The sequence below is a fragment of the Pseudorasbora parva genome, chromosome 20 (assembly GCF_024679245.1).
Source record: "Pseudorasbora parva isolate DD20220531a chromosome 20, ASM2467924v1, whole genome shotgun sequence".
NCBI classification, from domain to species: Eukaryota; Metazoa; Chordata; class Actinopteri; order Cypriniformes; family Gobionidae; genus Pseudorasbora; species Pseudorasbora parva.
In genome coordinates this window covers 29,719,111-29,740,103 of record NC_090191.1, presented here as the reverse complement: position 1 = coordinate 29,740,103, position 20,993 = coordinate 29,719,111, and the positions used below count along the sequence as shown (strand labels likewise).

The 20,993-nt window shown below is 37.7% G+C and overlaps 1 protein-coding gene across 2 annotated transcripts in view; it reads right to left on the bottom strand.

Annotated features, from left to right (window-relative positions):
- Window positions 1-602: 602 nt before the first annotated feature.
- Window positions 603-20,993, bottom strand: part of wu:fc23c09 — a 111,038-nt gene continuing 90,647 nt past the window's right edge. Inside the window, exons 2-5 of one of the 2 annotated variants that reach the window (XM_067426798.1) lie at window positions 4,248-4,366; window positions 3,897-3,979; window positions 2,550-3,534; window positions 603-2,441 (exon numbers count right to left, since the gene is read on the bottom strand). In XM_067426798.1, coding sequence (XP_067282899.1) covers window positions 1,340-2,441; window positions 2,550-3,534; window positions 3,897-3,963 — 2,154 coding nt within the window. In that variant the 5' untranslated portion in view covers window positions 3,964-3,979; window positions 4,248-4,366 and the 3' untranslated portion in view covers window positions 603-1,339. Of the gene's footprint in view, window positions 2,442-2,549; window positions 3,535-3,896; window positions 3,980-4,247; window positions 4,533-20,993 lie in introns of those variants that run through there. The other variant, XM_067426799.1, reaches the window with a different exon arrangement.

Below are 20,993 nucleotides of genomic sequence, written 5' to 3'. Positions count from 1 at the left end.
AAGACACTCAAAAACTTTCAACCAAACATGTTTGTTTGCAGTGGATTTCTTTCCTCAACACATGCACGAATAATTTGGAATTGCTGTCATTGGCGTAGATGGATTGTGTCCATAAAGAAGTCCCATGTCTTCACTTCAAATCTGGCAAGAATAACCACAGCCAAACAAACCCCGCCAAGCATTTACCAAGAAAAATAAAACAAGCAATTTTCAGAAAAACATTTCTTTTTTTTTTTTACTGTGGATAATACAAAACATACTGACAATATTTTATCTACTAGTTATGATGAATTATTTCGTTGAAAGCTATAAAAGCCTGAATTTTCAACAGTATATCTTTGCAGCGCGCCCTTGAGCTATGAAGGTCATGAAGAACCACTTTGGCAAATCAGTGCTGATATAACATTGGCCAGAGAAAGAGAGATAAAGTAGACAGCCAAGTTAGAAAATGGGTCTTTTATTTTCATAGGTAATACAATTTATGAAATACACTTATGAAACACTAGTTCAGTAGTCAGAGCACTGATCAGGGAGTCAGCCCGTTGACTTATGTCCTAATCAGTGCCCTGACTAAGTGGACTAAAGAGATGATTGAGCGCGCCCGATCTCCACGGCGGAGAAGTTTCGCTTCTTTGCCGTCTTCTGTTTGTCCATGGCGTAAAATGAGGGCGTGCGGGAGGCAGAGACTTGAATATATAGGGGCGTGTTATTCTAATGACGATCGCTTTCAGCCGCCGCATTTATCAAGGGCAAGTATTGCGTACACCTGAATTGCAGAGGTGCGCACAGTTTCATAAATCAGGCGGTGAGAGGAGTGTAAGCATAATCTTACGCCAACATATACACCCGTTTCTACGCAAGATTGATAAATGAGGGCCAATATGACGTGCTTGTTGGCACGTCCTGATTTTGCGAATTAGATACGTCACTGGGTATACATATTTTGTTGATCCTGGAACAACTCCTGTCTGAAAATGTATTCCTAACTATATCCCTATGCCTAAACCTAACCCTATCCATGACTATTTTCTTAAAATTGGAGGAAAATGATCAGTGAACAACACCGATGTATAAGTACCTAACCCTGGTTGTAAGTCTAAACTGACATCAACTATAAACTTGTCCATTAAATCTGATTGGTTGATTTGAATATTGTTCCAGAAACATGTTGCACCTGGTGAAATCAGGTTCTGCTGTTTGCAGTCTATATTTTTTTATCATCACTAGCTGCAAATTTTAAACTTTAGATTGAGAAAGTTCATCATGGAAAGAACAACCAATTTAAAACCCGGTAATTACACTTGACGACCATTTCCAGGACTTCCCAATTCTGCTTAATTTAGTAAAACTGCACCACCTGAAAGCCTCTGAGGCATTGGAAGGCCAACGTGTCCAGGTGGCCCAGATCTATCATGTTATATTCCAGATGCACCTTGACCATGCGGCTAAGGGGAGACTCGTTTCCTCGACCCCAACAGAAAGCATCGCGGGGAATTGCATGGATCTTGTTGTTTGCAAATGTTGCAGAGTGCAGCCACAATGGGAGCTGCCGTGGTACCTGTTGTAAGGCATTGTGACTCATGTCTAGCTGATGCAAAAGGGGAAGAACTCGGAAGGCACCAAGGGCCACCTTGGTGATCTTGTTTCTTGCTAGTCCTAGGTGCTCCAATTGAGGCATTGAAATAAATGCATCCTTAGTTATGCTAGATATGAAGTTCCCCTCCAAGTTGAGGGTCTTTATTGTCCGAGGTAGGTGGTGAGGAACCTGCTTCAAAGAATTGCCCTCTAGATTTAAACTCTCAAGGTTACTGGCATTCAGTAGTGCCACCTTACCAAGTCCTTTATCGGTCAATCTATTCGCACTTAGATCCAGCACCTGCAGCTCCGCCTCACCCCAGAACATGTCGCCTTGGAGACTCTGAATGCGGTTTCCTCTGAGATAGAGTTCTCGAAGACTTAGGGGAAGCTGCAGCGGAACAGAGGAAAGCTGGTTGTAGGAAATCGTAAGTGTTCGAAGTTTGCCCAAGGGAAGAAGAACCCCAGGAGGGATAGTGGACGATTTGTTGCCCAGGCTGTTGTTGCTCAGGCTGAGGATCAGAAGGTTTGGGCAGCGTCCAAAGGCTGCATCAGACATCAAACTTATCTGGTTCCCGTCCAGACGGAGTTCTTCAAGAGTAACTGGCAGGTCGGTGGGAATGCTTTGGAGAAGGTTCCGCTCCATGTATAGTCTCTTTAGCCTCTGGATTCCTTCAAAGGCACCCTCGATCGACGCATCTGGTAAACGATTGTTGCTTAACACCAGAAACTCCATGGAGACGTACTCGGACAGCAAGTTCAACTGAATGCCATCAATGTGATTGTTCATTAAGAGTATGTAACGGGAGTTGTAAGGAATTCCATAAGGTATTTTGCTCAAATCTTTGTCGGAACATTGCACAACCCTAGAAAAGAGATCAAATTACATGTCAAATTACAGTTATCCAGTGCAATACTCAGTAACATAAGGAACATTCTTATGCATTTTGGGTTAAGACCTATTAGAAACATACCTTCCATAGCAAGAACATTCTGAGGGACAGTAGTGATCTTCAAAATAGGGAAAATACGAGCGTGTTGTTGGCTTCAATTTGCGCTCTCGTTTTAACTTTTTCACTTTCTTTGCTTTTTTCAGAACTTTGGTGGTCTTCTTCACCTTTCCTTTGATTATCTTTTTTTTCTTCGCTTTTAATGTTGTATTGTCTTTAAGTTTGGCTCCGACTGCTTTGTTTTTTGGTTCGGCCGTAAAAGTACTAGGAGGGGCCTTTGCAGTGGGTCCTGCCCTTGCTGCCATTGCTGTGACATCAACAATCACTTCCTCCAGTGGGTGGAGTTTAGAGCTGTTCATCAAATAGAGTTCCACTATAAGGTCATCATTTGCGCTGCTTTTATTTACTAGTAAGGAAGTTTCCATTGCCCCAGCAGTTGAATTTACAATGTGAAGTTTTGTGGTTTCAACTGTAGTTTTAGATGAAAGTGCTTTATTGGTTATGATAGACAAGGTCTTAGCTGTTGCTTGTCTTTGTGATGTGGAGGGAGATGAAGAATGTAGAGTAATTGATTCTGTAAGCAAGTGATGAGCAGGTTGGAACGTGGTGGCCAAGGTAGGGGGAGTAGTATATTGATTGACTGTTGGAGGTAGATGTTTCTCACCCTCCACTTCTTGGGAGTAGGTGATATTCCAAGCAGTGAGGATGGGTTTAGTTAAGATTGCATCCGACAGATTCTGATCCTCTTTTTCTCTGACTTCCTTCTTTATTACACCACTTTCTGTGTGTCCTCTTGTTTGCTTTTCCCTTTCTTTTTTATGCATACCATGCTCTTCAGTTCTCTTACTGAGAACTGTGTCTGTTTTTTCATCTGCCCCTTGGATTGTGGCTTCTTCCTCACTCCTTTTCTCCTTTCCGGTGTTGAGAGCCTCCATCAACAAATCAAGTCTCTGCTCTGCCCGAAGATCACCTTCTGAAGATATATTCTGCAGGACTGTCACATTTACACCTATAAGAGTTAAAACGCCTTTGTGAGAATTACAAACACTATACCCCTCACAAATAAATGATTTTCAGTTGCTTTTAGGACATTTCCAACTATAATAACTTTAAAATAGACAGGTCATTTTGGCAATCTACATTACATGATTAAATAACTGTAAGTCTTGATTTCAAGATATTACTGACAGCAACAGCAAATCATCATTCAAATACATGTTGAATTTAACATAATGCATGTTTATTAGTCCATGTGCATGTTAGAATTCTATGCTTAAACTTAAAACACAGACCTATAAAAATAATAACTAAGTAATATTTCAATAATGAGTAAATAATAATTAAAAAGAGTTAAATTCAAGGAACACTTACTTGGCTGAAGCACAAAAGTGTGTACAGGCACAGCAAAAATCCAGAACAGCAGCATTAGGGGCTTCATTTTTGGCTAAAAATGGCTACGGAGAAGAAAACAATTCTCTAATTAATGTTAAACGTTGATCATTAAACTTATTTGCCTGCCATAAAGTTCTGTGGTGATTAACCAAGCTCTTGGAGAATGAAATAAAAACGTTACACCCGTGAAATGGCTGACATCCATTATAAAGGTGCCAGGAAGCATCCGAATGGCTTCCATTTACAAGCTGTAACTGATCGTGTGAGCAATAAATCCAGATCTTAAAGATTTTTTTTTTTAATGAGATGGGCCCAGCAGGCACAGCTTACCTGGAGTGTGTTCAAGGTGAGTATGTGGCGTCCTTCAGATTTATAAGTCCTTGCACTCTGCAGATATGGAAGACATGCTGGCTTCCTGTGTTGCACAGACTGTCTTTACACCATGGAGACTGACTCAGTACACACATACACAAACAAATAGATGCGCATAATGACTAATGGGCGCATTTAAAGACTCTTCTTCTCCCTAATGCAAATTCCACATACACACTCAGGAATGATGTAATGATATACTCTTGAGTAACAGCTCTCTTCAAAGACACTTATAATTATGGGAATTTTCTCACTCACACACAAGATCCATGTAACGCATCATTTCAGGGGAACGGAGACAGACATACCGGATAGGGAGGTCAAAGGTCAGGATTCATTTTAGGATTCACAATATTTGCCTTATATTCACAGAGACCGGTGCCAACCCTGGCACCACAATGACAAGTGTTTCCCTAAAGGGGTCTGTGATATTTGACCTTACTATAGGTTCATATTTAGCTGTGTGAGGTGAGATACATTTTGTGAGGAAAAAAAATATTTTTTCTAAAGGGTATAACACATTTTTAAGACTGAGAATTCAAATGTAAACGTTTAAGATAAAATAAAAATATTATAGTTTGTTTAACCACCATTCATTTTCAATTTCAATGTAATAGATACAAAACATTAAACCAAGAGACAAGTGCAAGCAAATGGTACTTAACTTGTCTTTTCTGAGGCATTTTGGCAAGCCACTGCCGCCCTCTAACTCTGACTCCCACTGTTTGTCCCAGAGAAGATTTATCAGATACAGATTTATCCAGAGTGTGAGAAAATAAAAATATGATTAAAATAAGATTTTTGCTTTCACCACCCAGCAGCAGGAGAGGAGCTGGCAGGCAAATACAGAGATAAAATACTGAACAATAGCATTAATTAAAATAATTATTAACAAATCAAATGTATCTGTATATCAATGAAAATTGACCAATTTCTCAATAATATGTTTTTACCTGTTACATTTTCCATGGACCCCCTAGCACCCCCTTGAGGCTCCCTGGACCGTATTTATAAAATCCCTGCGTTAAATCAAGTAAAAACCATCAGACAAGTATAGCCATGTAACTTAATAAGAGGACACCGATGTGTGTAGCAGACACAGCTGTCTGCATATTTTAAGGATGTTTAAGCTACATTATAAAACACATCTGAAATATTTCAATATACCACCTAAGATACAGTAGAGGGTGAAGTACGAACATATATACCGGTATGCAATGATCAGGCAACATTATAATGACCACTGTTGGAGACCTGGAGACTTGGCTATATCTTCAGCAGGATTCTTTATTGAGAACTTGCAATGTGTTTTTGGCTGTGGTCATCAGGTCTAATTCAAACAGTATAAACACTGTAATTTATCTACATTTTAGGGGGAGGGAATTAAACAGTAAGGCCGGAGGCATTGAATAACAGAATAATTGATCTGATGTCATCATCTTTACCTTAAATGCTAAATACAATATACATTCCTTAGTTTTAAACAGATTCTTAAATTTGTAATCCCACACCATCTTCCTAATATTGTGTTGGTCCTCCTTTTGTTCATCAAGTAGCAGATCCTTTAAGTTGCGAGGTGGGGCCTTCATGGATCGGACTTCTTTGTTCAGCACGTCCCACAGATGCGCGATTGGATTGAGATCTGGAGGACAAGTCAACACCTCAAACCATCCCTTACCATTTTTGCTTTGTGACAGGGCACATTATCTTGCTGAAAGAGGCTACAGCAACCAGGGAATAACGTTTCCAAAAGAGAGTGTACATGAACTGCAATAATGCTTATGTAAGTGGTACGTGTCAAAGTAACATCCACATGGCGGGCGATACCCAAAGTTTCCCAGCAGAACATTGCCCAACGCATAACACTGCTTCTCCCGGCTTGCATTCTTCCCATAGTGCATACTGGGGCCACGTGTTCCCCAGGTAAGCGACGCACACGCAGCCGGAAATCCATGTGATGTAAAAGAAAATGTGATTCACCCGACCAGGTCACTCTCCATTGCACCATGCTCTAGTTCTAATGCTCACGTGCCCACCGGAGGTTGATGGGCATGGGCACCCTGACTGGTCTATGGAGCCCCATACAAAACAAACTGATGCACTGTGTCTCCTGCACCTTTCGATCAGAACCAGCATTAGCTTTTTGAGCAAATTGAGCTACAGTAGCTCGTCTGTTGGACCACTTTTGATAGATACTGACCACTGCAGACTGAGAACACCCCACAAGAGCTGCAGTTTTGGAGATGCTCTCACCCAGTCATCACAATTACACAATATGGCCCTTGTCAAACACTTAAGGACAAAATGTTCCCAGTAATGTTCCACTAATAAACACTAAACGTTCCCCTAATATATCCCACCCACTAACAGGTGCTGTGATGAAGAGATAATCGGTGTCATTCACTTCATCTGTCATAGTCATAATGTTATGTCTGATCAGTGTATATGAACAATAAGAATTTATAAACATATACATCAAAACATAAAAAATGTGTTATACAAATATTAATAATAGTTTACATACATAAAAAATAGGAAGTATATAGGAAGTATATAAAAAGATTTTTTTTTTTTTTAAACATTCTTTACCTACAGTGAACCACCAGGGGATGGTAGAGGACCGTTTAACGTTTCAAACGCTCACCCAAACTGACCACTCCATGTGTTACATAAGAATTCAGGACAGAAGTGTATATAGAGGTAGATTGTTTGTCCAACAAACTTTTCCAGCTACCGGTTTATGAAGTGCTACTGACATTAGCACACATAAAAATAGAAAATAGTAGGACACTGAGAAATATGTCAATGCTATCATACTGACGCAGGGGCTCTGAGCTCTAGATGGATAGAATGGAGGAACGACACAGACTCTGTAATAGAAAGGAGTGTGTTAGTCTCGCTATCTGCTGGGATGAGTAAAGAACCTGGAGTTTGTCCGGGACAGAACACCTGTTTGGCAAAAGTGGTAATCAACTGTTTGGAAAATGACAACAGGGTGGGAGTAGAATAAAGTTGGTCATGTCACATGCTATCTTAAGAGCTTATATTTGGGTCAAATATAATATAATATATGTAAATGCTGGATTTGCAGGCCTTATACCATTATTGCTACTCATTAAAGATGGTGTCAGTGGTAAGCTTTACACATGTTGAAAGACAGTTTTGACACACCTAGACTCAACACTAAACCCTTTTGTTAAACTCTCCTTTGTGCATGTGCTAACTCTGTAAATGACGCACACCTGGTCTGGAGACAGCTGAACAGCCATCTGTCTAATAACATTTGCTCAAAGGCCTGTAATTTCAACACAGCTTGGTGTTTATGAATGCTAATATCCTAAAATTAAAGCTGACAGTCTATACTTTACCCGAACAGTGATTAAGTACAAAAACAGCTAATAGAAACCTCATGGTTGATTTTATAATTTAACAGTTTTTATCTCAAACAAAAGCAAATGTTTTAGCGTTCTGGACTAACTGACCACACTTTGTGTGAGTTTGAGTGTGTTTGTGCGAATGTGTGCAAGCATAAGCACATATTCATCAAGCCACTCAATTACCAATCCACCACTGCAATGACATTTCCACTACAACTCACAATTAAATGTGTACCCTAAAGGTTTACCAATTATTTAACACAAAGTATTCTTCAGTTTTGACACAAGTGCTTAGAATATATACGCAGGCCTACAGCCCAATGCATGAGCACAAAGGATACTCGAGATTTGACGTAAACGTTTAGCATATATGTACAGCCAAACTCACAAGCCCAAAGTATACTTGAGTTTGATACTTGATATATATATATAGCAAAATGCTTAATCCCAAAGTATACTTCTGTTTTGATGCGAACGCTTAGCATACATAAAGCCAAATGATTAAACCCAAAGTATAGACTACTTCAGTTTTGACACAAACATTCGGTGCATACATACAGCAAAATGCATAAACCCAGAGAATACCTCAGCGTATAGACAAACGCTTAATCCAAAGTAGGCTATATGGTTTTAACGTGAATGCTTAGCATACATAAAGCCAAATGATTAAGCCCAAAGTATACTTGGGTTTTGACACAAACACTTAGCGCATATACGTACAGCAAACTGTAGAGGCTAAACCCTGAGTATACCTCAGCTAGGGCGCGAACGCTTAGCGTATACGCACAGCTAAATGCTTTAAAGTATAAGTATACTTGAGTTTTTACAAACATTTAACGTGTGTACAGCCAAACACATAAGAAGATTATGCTTTGATGCAAACGCTTAACAAATAAGTCAAACGCTAAATCACAAAGTACAATTCTCAACACTAGAGTCAGGTCTTAAAAATGTTGAAAATTACATGGCTACATTACATTTTTGAATATGCTTGGCTTTTTTCTATCATTGTATCAACATTTGATGAATCCCCACTGCCACATTCAATAAAAATATACAGAAACTAGTAATAGTAATAGCACGTTAATCGCTTAAGGTAAATACAACAGAATTGTGTGGCTAAATATAATACATATGATACTATAACACTAAACTTTGATACAAAGAAAGATTTTTTGGGCAAAAAGAAAGTGACAATGACAAAAATACTCCAAATTTAACAAATATTTGGTGCCTTCAGTGTTCGGTGATTAGTAAATAAGATTCAAGTTTTTGTGCTGATGCAAAAGTATCAGAACATAAAGTGATGAATGGAAAATATCTGTGGTCAAACGGCCCATAAAGGAATCATGATTCCCATTCCAGATCCTGTCCATCTTGGGTGGTTCAGAGCTTAGTGTTATTGACCTGATGCTGAGGAACACCTGGGTCTCGCACAGAGTAATTTAACCACCAAGGAAGTGCTTGCTGACTGGAACGTGGTATCATTTTCAATAGAAATTGTCCAGGTTCTGCTGAAACTAGTGATGCTTCTATTGAAAACAGAAGGGAAAAACCGAGGAAGAAGAGCCGAAGTGAGAACACAATGACATTGACTGAGAATAGGATATCCCCTCCCCTCAACCAAAGACCCATCTGCCCTTTTCTCTGTCTGCAGGGGGTCAGGGGTTTGAAAGGTCATAGGTCGCAGACAGTGATCGATTTGTGTGTGTGTCACGCTCATACAGTCCAGAGCAAATGAACTCTATGCTTGCCTTATCTTTATAAGCATATAAAGCCTTATCAACCGTCTGTCACTCTGATGTCACTAACTACAGGACAATCTGTCTGCTGCCCATGTCTCTGACAGAAAAGCCTGTGTAAATGTTTAATCACAGCTCACCGCTAATTCTGACTCGGTCTCACAACCTAGAGCTCACAACCTAAGAAGATTTCTTAAGTATAGAAGTTGAACAGCCCATCTCGAGAAGCACTTCAATTTATTCCTGGATGACCGGAAACTGACCACACGCTGTCAGTCACACATGTACAAACACAGACTTTCGGGCACTTTGCTCGCCAAGAACATCCAAATATTTTCACAGATCCATGCTTCTTTCATGAGATCTATGAGGCCTGAAGCAGGGCCTCCGACAGGCCCCTGCTCTGTTGTCTTAACCCTGCCTAGAATATCCCAGTGTATTACGGCGCTCTTCATGTTTTCATTGGACATGTGGATAGGTCAACGTGTAGAGAGGAGCTCAAAGTCTTTGGAAAGCACTGAGAGCAATAAAAAAGCAAGGAGACATGTGTTGAAAGAAAAATTAGACACATGTGTCTTGTTGTTGACGAATGGGACATTTATAACTCACCCCCTAACAATATTTAAACTGCAGGGTCAGAGATGATTATATGTTTTAAATACTATTTATATACAGGTATATCTTTTGGGAATAGCAACTTGTTAAGAATATAATTAAATTCAGTGACATTTATGCTTAAAACAATAAATATATATGGACTTAAGGATCAAATCAAATCTGACAACCATTAAGGTCAGAGTTGATTACGTTTGCATTCAGAAGAATAAGACTGATGTAAAAGACAGAGCAATCTCTATAATGGAACTCTCTATCTGTGAGGATTATTAAAAGCATGCACACAGACAGACACATAGGCATTGTATTGATTTGTGCACATATGTAGGACGCTAGAGACTAAGACACAGCTGGTGATCTTCTGATGATAATGCTGAATACAAAGATGGAGAGAGGGAGACAGATTTCCATAGTGCTGTTTAAAAGCCTGTCAAGTTAGACTGTGATTTAAACTTTTGGCTGTAACCTACTGCATGAATATTCAAAGGACCATATGCACAGATTGTGTCGTGTGTGTGCGTGCATGTGTGTGTGTGTGCGTGCATGTGTGTGTAGGTCTTATTTGGACTCAGCTGACAGCAGAACACCATATGCTTCATGACGCATGTATCAATGCTGCATTTCCCGATCAATCAAACACACACACACACACACACACACACACACACACACACACACACACACACACAGTCCCAGAGTGCATTGATGACTATTCAAATATGCACTCAAAACAGATGCAATTCTACTAAGAATATAAATATTTTAAGGAACAGTTCACCTGAAATTTTAATTCTGATCATCTTAACAGTAAACTAACTTTATTCCACAATGTGTAAAACGGCACATTTGATTTAAGAGCTATAGCAGAGGGGAAGATCTAATAAAGCTATGAGACTTTAAATGTAAATCACTCAAAGTGTAATACTTAATTTATTCTGCTATTCTACAGACAGCCATAGTTTTAGGTTTATTTTGAAACGTAAACATAGTAGTTATGGTAGAAACCAAAAAATAGTGTTATGGCAACTTAGCAGTTACATATGTAGATAATATTGTACACATTTATAATTTTATAAATTTAATTTATTCATGAAAATACATGGCTGCCTTCATATTTTAGCTACAGCTTAAAGGCACAATCTGTAAGACATCACTAGAACAATGTTGTATATTTAGTTGACTTGTATACTTACATTATCCCAGATGTTTCCAAGAATGTTTAAATCTAAAGAAATAAGCAATTTTAACCAGGACACGGACTATGTCTGTGCGTCCGCTATCAATGACATCATACCTGATACCTTTGACTTTCCTTGATTTCAATTTTTTTAATTTTGTAGAAACCATGGAAACACCAAAAATGCTTTAAATATGTGTTTTATTAGACATGTGAGCAACTGTTTGGATACACTCATCAACAGAAAACTAATAATTGTTATACAGCTATTTACCGTAAGTACCATGTTTTACCATGCGTAATATTGTGTGCAACAAGTGTCTCATAGTAGCCACCGAGTGAACGCACACGCAGTTTCATTATAACTTAACTTTCAACACAATTAGATATATCTAATATAATAAAACAGCACTGCGTATACCACACATACGCATGACCGGAAAAAACGGTAGCAGTCATCTGAAGCATAATAAAAGCAGCGCTAAATCAAGGCGTCATCAAGCTATGCCTTTGTTCTGAATAAGTAAAATTGGAATATCACACAACACATTTATATAAAATGCAGCGTTTCCATCCAATGTGTTCAAGAACACAAAATTGTCACTTCCTGGGAAATTGGCGCAAAATATCTGTCATAAAAATGGATGATGCTGGCTCCTTTTTCCCTTATTATAAATGTCTCAGAGACAGAAATAAATGCTGCCATTTCATCTTGCGTTCAGATGCTGGTGTTTGGGAACACAATCATGTGAGACTCTTTTGGAAAGTCATTATATCAAATAACATTCTGACTTTGGCTCAGAAATTTCAGATTTTTTAGGCATTTCACATCCACTTTTTAGTCCACAAAGTCACAGAGTTTTATGTTGCGCATCGAGGGATTATTCGGTAAACGTGTTTCCATCATAGTTTTTCCTGACAGATAAAAAAAAATATATCCACCTCAATGGAACGCATACATTATTAATGCACAATTTATGCGCACCCATTGGCGCTTTCATCCAGCTGTTTTTTAAGCAATATCCTAAAGTGACATCAAAAAGTTTGAAAACTCATGACATAACTACAGTAATTACACAATAACTTAACAACAATATAAAATATAAATATATACATCCAAAAGTGTGCAGTGTGCTTTTCTAGAGAACACGGGTAAAGGGCCACCCATGAGCGCATTAGAGGAAAGACATGTGGCAGACTTCTAGAGACTCTTAATAAAACTCTTTTTTTAAGAGGCACTGCTGATTTGTCAGGTGGTGAAATCTAGGCTTAAACTGTGTATATGTGCAGGGGGGTCAGGATGGCGAGACGTGTCATTATGTCATGACAGCTCTCATTGCCACACTTGTGTTTGTGTGTGTTTTGGGGGAGGCAGGAGGTTGGCGGTGGGGGGCTGATAGGTGACGCCAAAGACGACCAAGACTGCATGACAACAGACCTCTCATTGGCTGCACAGAGGTTCTTTTAACCAATCATGCAGTCCCTTGAGTAGGGAAAAAAACAGATGCTTAGCATTGTGTGAAAGTGCAGAGAGAGAGAGAGAGAGAGAGAGAGAGAGAGAGAGAGAGAGAGAGAGAGAGAGAGAGAGAGAGAGAGAGAGAGAGAGAGAGAGAGAGAGAGAGAGGTTTCGAGTTGCGTTTCCCCAAAAGCCGATTCATCTTTCTTAAGGTGCTGTGATGCGTTTCACAAAAGGAGATATGAAAAAGTTCAGAGATCATATTTGCATTTTAATAGAGCTTGAAATGTACATTTTGAAAAGCAAACCACCTTCACGCTTCCACCCTTTAGATTCCCCTTCCCAAGGGTTCATTTTAGAAGCCTTCCTTGCAAACTTTGAAAAACAATACGTCTGGGTACGGCTTACAGGAGCATGTCTGCCGTAGACAGATGTTCATTTCATAAGCCTCTGTCTCTCTCACATGGATGATGATATGTTTTTAGGTCAGGCTAAACAGATACTGTAAGAGCAGATCAAACTGATTTCAGAGGGTTAGGATAGATCAGTTTTAACCCTTAAACTATACTGTACATCATTTTATATCTTCTATTTTGGATGCTATTTTAAGTATTCAATTCATAGAGATTTCAATATATCAAACTTGAAATGAAAAGATCTCATTAAAAGAGTGAAAAGTCATTTTTGATTATTTCTTAGAAAAAATGTAGCAAAAAACTTTTTACTGTTTATTAATATTTAATAAATAATAATGAATAAATATAAATCACAATCATGTTCCATCCAAAGGTCATGTGGACCAAACAACTTTCAGTTAATTTGACATTTTATAGCAAAGCAATGTTCGTTCAGGTTGAACATATACTAAAAAATCATTACTGCTGAATTAACTATTCATAACATTTATTAAAAATATACATTTATATAAAAAAGAAAATTAAATAAAACATTTAATGTGTTATTACATTTTACATGGTTGTTAATGACATTTATATTACTATCTAAGAATTATTCTTGGAAATCATTTTGTGATGAGGTCAGTGTACAGAACAGACAAACAAAGGGCCTGTTCCGCTTAAAATGTACACATATTAAAGCCTGTACGGATACCTATCTGAACAAAACTTATCTCCACAACCAATCTACTGTTCACCATGGATACAAACTATAAATAACTGTCAGACCCAACCTGTTGAGAGAATTTCCATAATAACACTGTCAAATTGGTTTGTCCCCCAAGAAAGGCTGTTTTCTCCTGAAGGATGTTTAAATTAGACAATCGTCTCTCTCAGTCTAGATAAGTCACTGTGTTTCCATGTCAACCTGTCTCAGATCGAACCACCAGCTGACATGTTGATGATTAATGTTGTAGAGCCTTGGCTTGTTTGCTTGCACTGATGGAAAATGTGCCAATTTTACTATAAAAAAATATATATAAAATAAATAAAAACCGATATGGCCAGATTAGGATGTTAAGTGCTGTTCATTGGCTATTGGTTATCTGGATTTGTGCACAGAGATTCAAATAGGTGGATCATTTCATTTTGTTCTGGTTCATTTACTGTCCATGAACCATAAGAACAAACTAATTCACTAAAACAAATATGCTATAATAACATATGATTGCTTCTACATGCCTGACAGTTTGTTTACACACAGTCTTGACAGAAACTGAGAGGCCAGCCTGTTCTGCTCCAGGAACCCCAGACAATCCACTTAAAATAAAGACCGCGCAGGCTGTCCCTTCTCATCATAGTGTGGTAAAGTGAAGACCAGACCCTCAAATCTCCTGTGAGCTGTGCCAGTTTGGGGGGAAATATAAAGCCAGTGTAATTTTATAATGCACTGAGTATATGTGTGTCTGTTTATGTACAGACACAGTAGTAATCCAGTCTTTTGGATTAAACTGGATTGTCTGGAAACCTTCTTCCTTCTGCGCTCTGGTACACACAAAAACACAAAACATTTACTTATCTCTAAAAAGGGAAATATCAAAGATTTTATTGCGTATATATATATATATATATATATATTACACACAATACATTTATATTTATATACCATCTTTATAACTAATAACTTTTACTAACTAGAACAATAATAATTATAAAATAATATAAAATAATAATACATTTTTACAATAACATTATTACATATTATCCAACTTTTTTCTAGGATTTCGAAGTTTACATCACAAAAAAATGAAAATAATTGGAAAAAAAAATCTGCCCTATTACCAAAAAGAAAGTTGTCCCTATAAATAAATCTAAAAAACATACATAAACAGACACAAATATAATATATACATGCATAATAAATAAAATTGATTTTATATATAAATAAAAATGTATTAATTGCATATCTATACTTGTAAATTATGATTCATATAAATAAGCTAAGTTCTACTAGCTTGCTATACATAAAAAACTATGTCCTTTTTTATATAACTGCATATAGTATGTTCTAGTTAGTAAAAGAAAAAAAAAGTATAATTTAGAAATGCTATAAAAGTTGACCCCATACTAAAACCGAAAACATACATAAACACACATTTTTTATACTGAATTGCTATTTTATTTCCCCTAAACCTAACCCTCGCACAAAACTTTTCCATAGTTATATTTTTATTAGGTCATTTATTAAGGCATTTTCCTTGTGTGGTCTCCACAGTGCAGGTGATATCAGGTTTTACTTTGGTCCCTTCAATTTAGGCAGGACCAGACCCACACACAGTCTTCCTGTGGGTGCATGAACATGTTTTACTGTGTAGGCATCTTCCAGAGTTTATACACAAAACATCATAACACACACTTTCAACCAGATGAGAGATTGCTCAAGTAAAGAGTCAAACTACACAAAAACAAGCTTCTCATACTCTCCCTACTGCACATCAGAAAGAAATGAATGTATAGCTCATTAAAGTAAAGCATGTGTGTGTGTGCTGTTTGCATCTGTTTGAAATATTCTGCTTCCTTTATGTGGCTCTGGACTCCCACATCCTTAATTAGCTCTTTTATCATCCAGTAACTTAAATAAAGTCCCAGCTACACACCGAGAATGTGTGAGAGAAAACTTCTGGCATAAGGAAAGAATCAAAAACAGTCAAACACAACTAGATTATTGATCATCTTGCCAGAAAGTTTTCATGTACTTAGTTAGCCTTAGTAGTTATCTCTCTCTTACCCACAGTGACTTACACTTCCTGGAAGACTTCACAAGCAGTTATTTTCCTGCTTACTGATTGTCACAGTCACTAACTAGAAACACTCATTACAGGCCAATGCAGTCCTCTGCAATTAGGAACTACCTGTTTAGTTCAATGAGCAATGTGTATTATAAGTGAGGGAGTATTACTGTATGTGTGCTTTTGATTTATGTTCTGAATGGTATACTGCAATTAACACTGTATATTTTTTTAAATATATAATCATGTTGTCTTATTGTCAGATAAATAAATAAAACATTTTTTGTAAAACATTTACTAATCGTGCATTAAAGGTGCACTATGTAGTACTTTTGCAGTAAAATATACAAAAACCATTAGGTCGATGTTATATATTTTGTTCAGTTGAGTACTCACAATATCCCAGATGTTTCGAACTATTTGTAAATTGTGAGAAAATTGCTATTTTAACTAAGGACCGGGACGTTTCAGCATAGCGTTTGAGTGAGTCGCCTGTCAAATGCGTCATATCTGCAGACACACAGAGTAACGTCATAACATAATTTTAAACACACTTAAATGTGTCTAATATGATAAACAGAGCTGCTTTACCTTATAATCATGACCGGAAAAAGCGGAAGTGCGCACGCAAGCGACTGTGTCCCGCCCCGTCATAATAAAAGTCCCGGTGCTCGCAAGCCGTGTGTTTGTATAACAATCGCTCCAGCGGCCGTGCTCAGCTCCACAACACTCGGTCCTGCTCTGCTTTACACTACAGTAACGTTAATAACCGCATTCATGAACGTGATTTCTGCCCGAGTCCTATTTTCCACCGGCTGTGAGGTGAAGCACATGTCCCAAGATACTGCGCTCAAACTTGGCGTCATCAAACTACGCCTTTGTTTAGAATAGGCGCCCTCCAGTGGACGGAAAGTTGCATAGGGCACCTTTAATGTAACAAATTATCTGTGCTGTGCTATCCACATTCATTTAATACTGTAGCGCTACACTCTTAAGGCCCGTTCACAACCAATGACTATAACTACAGTATAACGATAATAATAAAGATATAGTTCTTACAATCTTTCTAAATATAAAAGAATAGCAGAGTCCACACCACAACTATAAAGATAACGACATAGAAAAATGATATCGTTGAGATCACTTTGAAAAAGATTTTTTCCAGCACATGTAACGATCAAGAGACTGATTCAATGCCCCGATATACTGAATTTAGAATTTTAGATTAATATGTAAATATGTACTGAGCACTTTCCTCTCAATAACAAAATACTCACAAAAAAGAAAACATCACTGATCTGACAATGACCATTTTTTTGCAGAACTGCTTTATAAATTAAATTAACTAATGTTGTAATTGATGATCTTTACAACAGAACTGAATCAACAATGAACTGACTTCAGCTGAAAAACAGCATCATTTTCCTGTTATAACTGTAAAGCTGCTTTAAAACTATTTGTATTATATGAAAGCGCATAAAGGTGACTGGTAACACTTTATTTTAGAGTTAAATTTTCACTGTTAAGTAGTTGCTTATTAGCATGTATACTAGGATATTGGCTGTTTATTAGTACTTATAAAGCACATATATTAGTGGCTTATTCTTTATGACCTTATTCAATGTCCCTTAATCCTACCCCATACCTAAACTTAGACTACCTTACTAACTAATTAATAAGCAGTAAATTAGGAGTTTATTGAGGCAAAAGTCATTAATAATGAATATGTGTGTTACACACACTTAATGGGTTAGTTCACCCAAAAATGAAATTGATGTCATTAATGACTCACCCTATTGTTGTTCCACACCCGTAAGACCTCCGTTCATCTTCAAGACACAGGTTAAGGTATTTTATATTTAGTCCGAGAGTGTATGCAAGTGTTTCCCACTTTACTGTCCATGAATCAATCTGCTGATTCATGACCGTTTGAATCTTTATTTGAGGATTGAAAACAAACGCGGAAGAGAAGACAATGCTGAATAAAGTCGTAGTTTTTGTTATTTTTGGACCAAAATGTATTTTCGATGCTTCAAGAGATTCTAATTAACTAACTGATGTCACATATGGACTACTTTGATGATGTTTATTACCTTTCTGGACATGGACAGTATAGTGTGAACAGTCTTACGGGTGTGGAACGACATTAGGGTGAGTCATTAATGACATCAATTTCATTTTTGGGTGAACTAACCCTTTAAGTGTTACCAGGTGACTTGACTTTAAGCAGCAGACACCAAAACTGCAGTGCGCACTTAGAATAAACAGTCTGCTGGTGTGGAAACTAATATAGTTATCTTTATTGGTGTGAATGGGCCTTCACTGCATCTTCACTTGACCTATTAATTAAATGGGTCATGAACTGTTTTCTGATTTTTCCTGGGGTGCACTTATAATATTACCCTGATGTTAGCTCTGCTCTGAACTCTCTGTTTTAAGAGGTGTGTCTGCTGTGAGAGTTAAGAGTAAACGTCCACTGCTGTGATTGGCTAACACCTTTCCATTTGAAATAGCTAAGTATTACTGTCTTTTAGCACGCTTTTACTATTACAGCTCTTATTGTTACCTGATCGTGAAAAGTGGTGCATTACATTTAGATATGGCATTATATTTAGATCATATAATATAGAAGCTTTTCTTTGACTAACAAGGATGTTTTCATCTCCGAAACATACAGGATATTCTTATATCACAATGAGCTTTTATAAATCAAAGGCTGAATGAAAAGTTGACTTCTCAATTCATGACCCCTTTAACATAAAGAATGTCAGGAGAAACATCTGAAGCAGAGTTGATACTTGGATGAAACCCAAACGAGAACTCCAATACGCCTCCTGAGATATGATATGAAAGAGCAATCTCTGAAGTAGAATATACTTCTGTGAGCTCAACAGTCTGCTGCTAGGTATCATAAACAGGAGTCAAAACACTAGCTTATGTGCATTAGCCATTAACCATTATCTGCTTTCCATTATCATTGCGCTCCTGTTTGCAGACTTTTGCGATTATTCTCAAAAGGTTGCAGGAGCAAACACTGGTTTAGTGTTTAGCAGTGGACAGCTACTATGAGGCAAATTCAATTAGAACACAGATTATGTTATCAGCCACTGTTAAATCACAGGAACCTGCTGTGTGTCGGGCAACATGCTTTTAGGGGATTTTTGGGAGATCTCTCATATATGTGCGCTTGTGAAGGACAGACATAATAAACACACACAGTTAAATGTCTCACAAACCGGCATCTCAACACCAGCTGGACTAAACATTATCCACTGACCTCAATTCTCATCACACAAATTTACAGAAAGATTATAAATATGCAAATGCATGTGATCACAGCATGAGTAACAGACAGATAGTGGGCTGAAAAGAGTCACTGACCTATGTTTGTCACTCCATAGTGATGTAATATTTAAATTATTCAAATGAACAGTTTGATTAAAAATAAAAATCTGTCATTATTATTCACCCTTATGTCGCCCCAAACCCGTATTACTTTTTTTCATCCGGGGGACACAAAAGGAGAAATGTTGAAGAGCGTCATGATCACCCCGTGCAGTAAGTGTCACCATTAAATTTGCTGAGAGTTTTCTGAAGCAATACGATTTTGTGTGATAAACCAACCTACACCAACATTTTTCTTCACAATTTTTTCACAGTCTTACCCTAATTTAACCCCTGCATGTATATGGATGCTTATATCTCAAAATGTTCAATTTATTTCTCACAATCGTTTATATCTTGCAATTCTGACATTTTTTCTCAGAATTCACAGTTTACATTCTGATTTTTAAGGGATAGTACCCAAAATTGTTGTTCCAAACCTATATAAAGAAGATATTTGTAAGAATGTTTGTAACCAAACCCATCTCATCCCCCTTTGTACTTTTCAAGGGCTAAATTACATTGTAAGGAGCATGATATGTTGCCTCTTTAATGTTACAAATTAGCAATACTTTTGTCAAAAACTCCAAGTATAAATACACACCTTGATTTATTTCTCTTCAAATGGAAAAAAGAGACAGAAGTTCTTTCAAAGTGCATGTGTTACCTGCCTCTACATGTACAAACCTCAAGAACAGATACACACCTGATTGAATATATGTCAAACGCTCCCTGGAACATGAAAGAGCAGGTGTAACCACACACACACACACACACACACACACACACACACACACACACACACACACACACACACACACACACACACACACACACACACACACACACACACACACACACACACACACACACACACACACACACACACACACACACACACACACACACACACACACACACACACACACACATTGTTTACTATCTTTGTAGGGGCTCTCCACAGACGTGATGGTTTTTAGATTACACAAACTGTATATTCTTAGCCTGGTAAATTCTATCCCTTAACACTAAAATTATTAATTTATATATTGATATGATTTATAAGCTTGTTTCCTTATAGGGGACCTAAATTTAGGTCTTCATGGCTATGAGTCTGTGTGCATGTTACCCCTTGTCCCCACTGGTATAAAAAAACATGAACACACATACACACACACACGCACGCACGCACACACACAGTACATAAACAAACACAAATACACACAAAAAACCTTCGTTAAGTTTTGTTGTGCGGTGACTGTGCTTTTAATTAAAACAAAAACTCTTCTCCTTAGGCTTTATTTTTCATTAGCGTCTAAATTCTGGGAAACTGCTTATGATTTCCTAAGACCCTCAGGTCAATTTTTAGCCAGTAAGTCAATGAAAACCCATGTTTTTCACCGCATATTTTGCATATGCAAGTTTATTTGAATAAGTGTAAACGCATGTGTGCGCGCATGAATTTCAGCATGTTTAAGTTTCCGAGTGTGTCCTTGTACGTGTCGCCGAGTGTGTGTTTGGCCTCCACAGCCCTTCATTAATGCAGAATTAACATGGACATGTTCAGAACATCCTGTCCCTCAGACCCGAGGTCATTGCGTTTGTCTGAATTATTTAGTTCAAGAAAAAACACAAACAGATTACTCTGTGCTGAATGCATTAAAAATAAGGAAGACTAGAAACGACACTTTCCCTGGGGCGTCTGTTGTGTATTGTAGCATTAAAGGCATACAGTAGTTCACTAAAAAATATCGTTTACTCCATGAAAG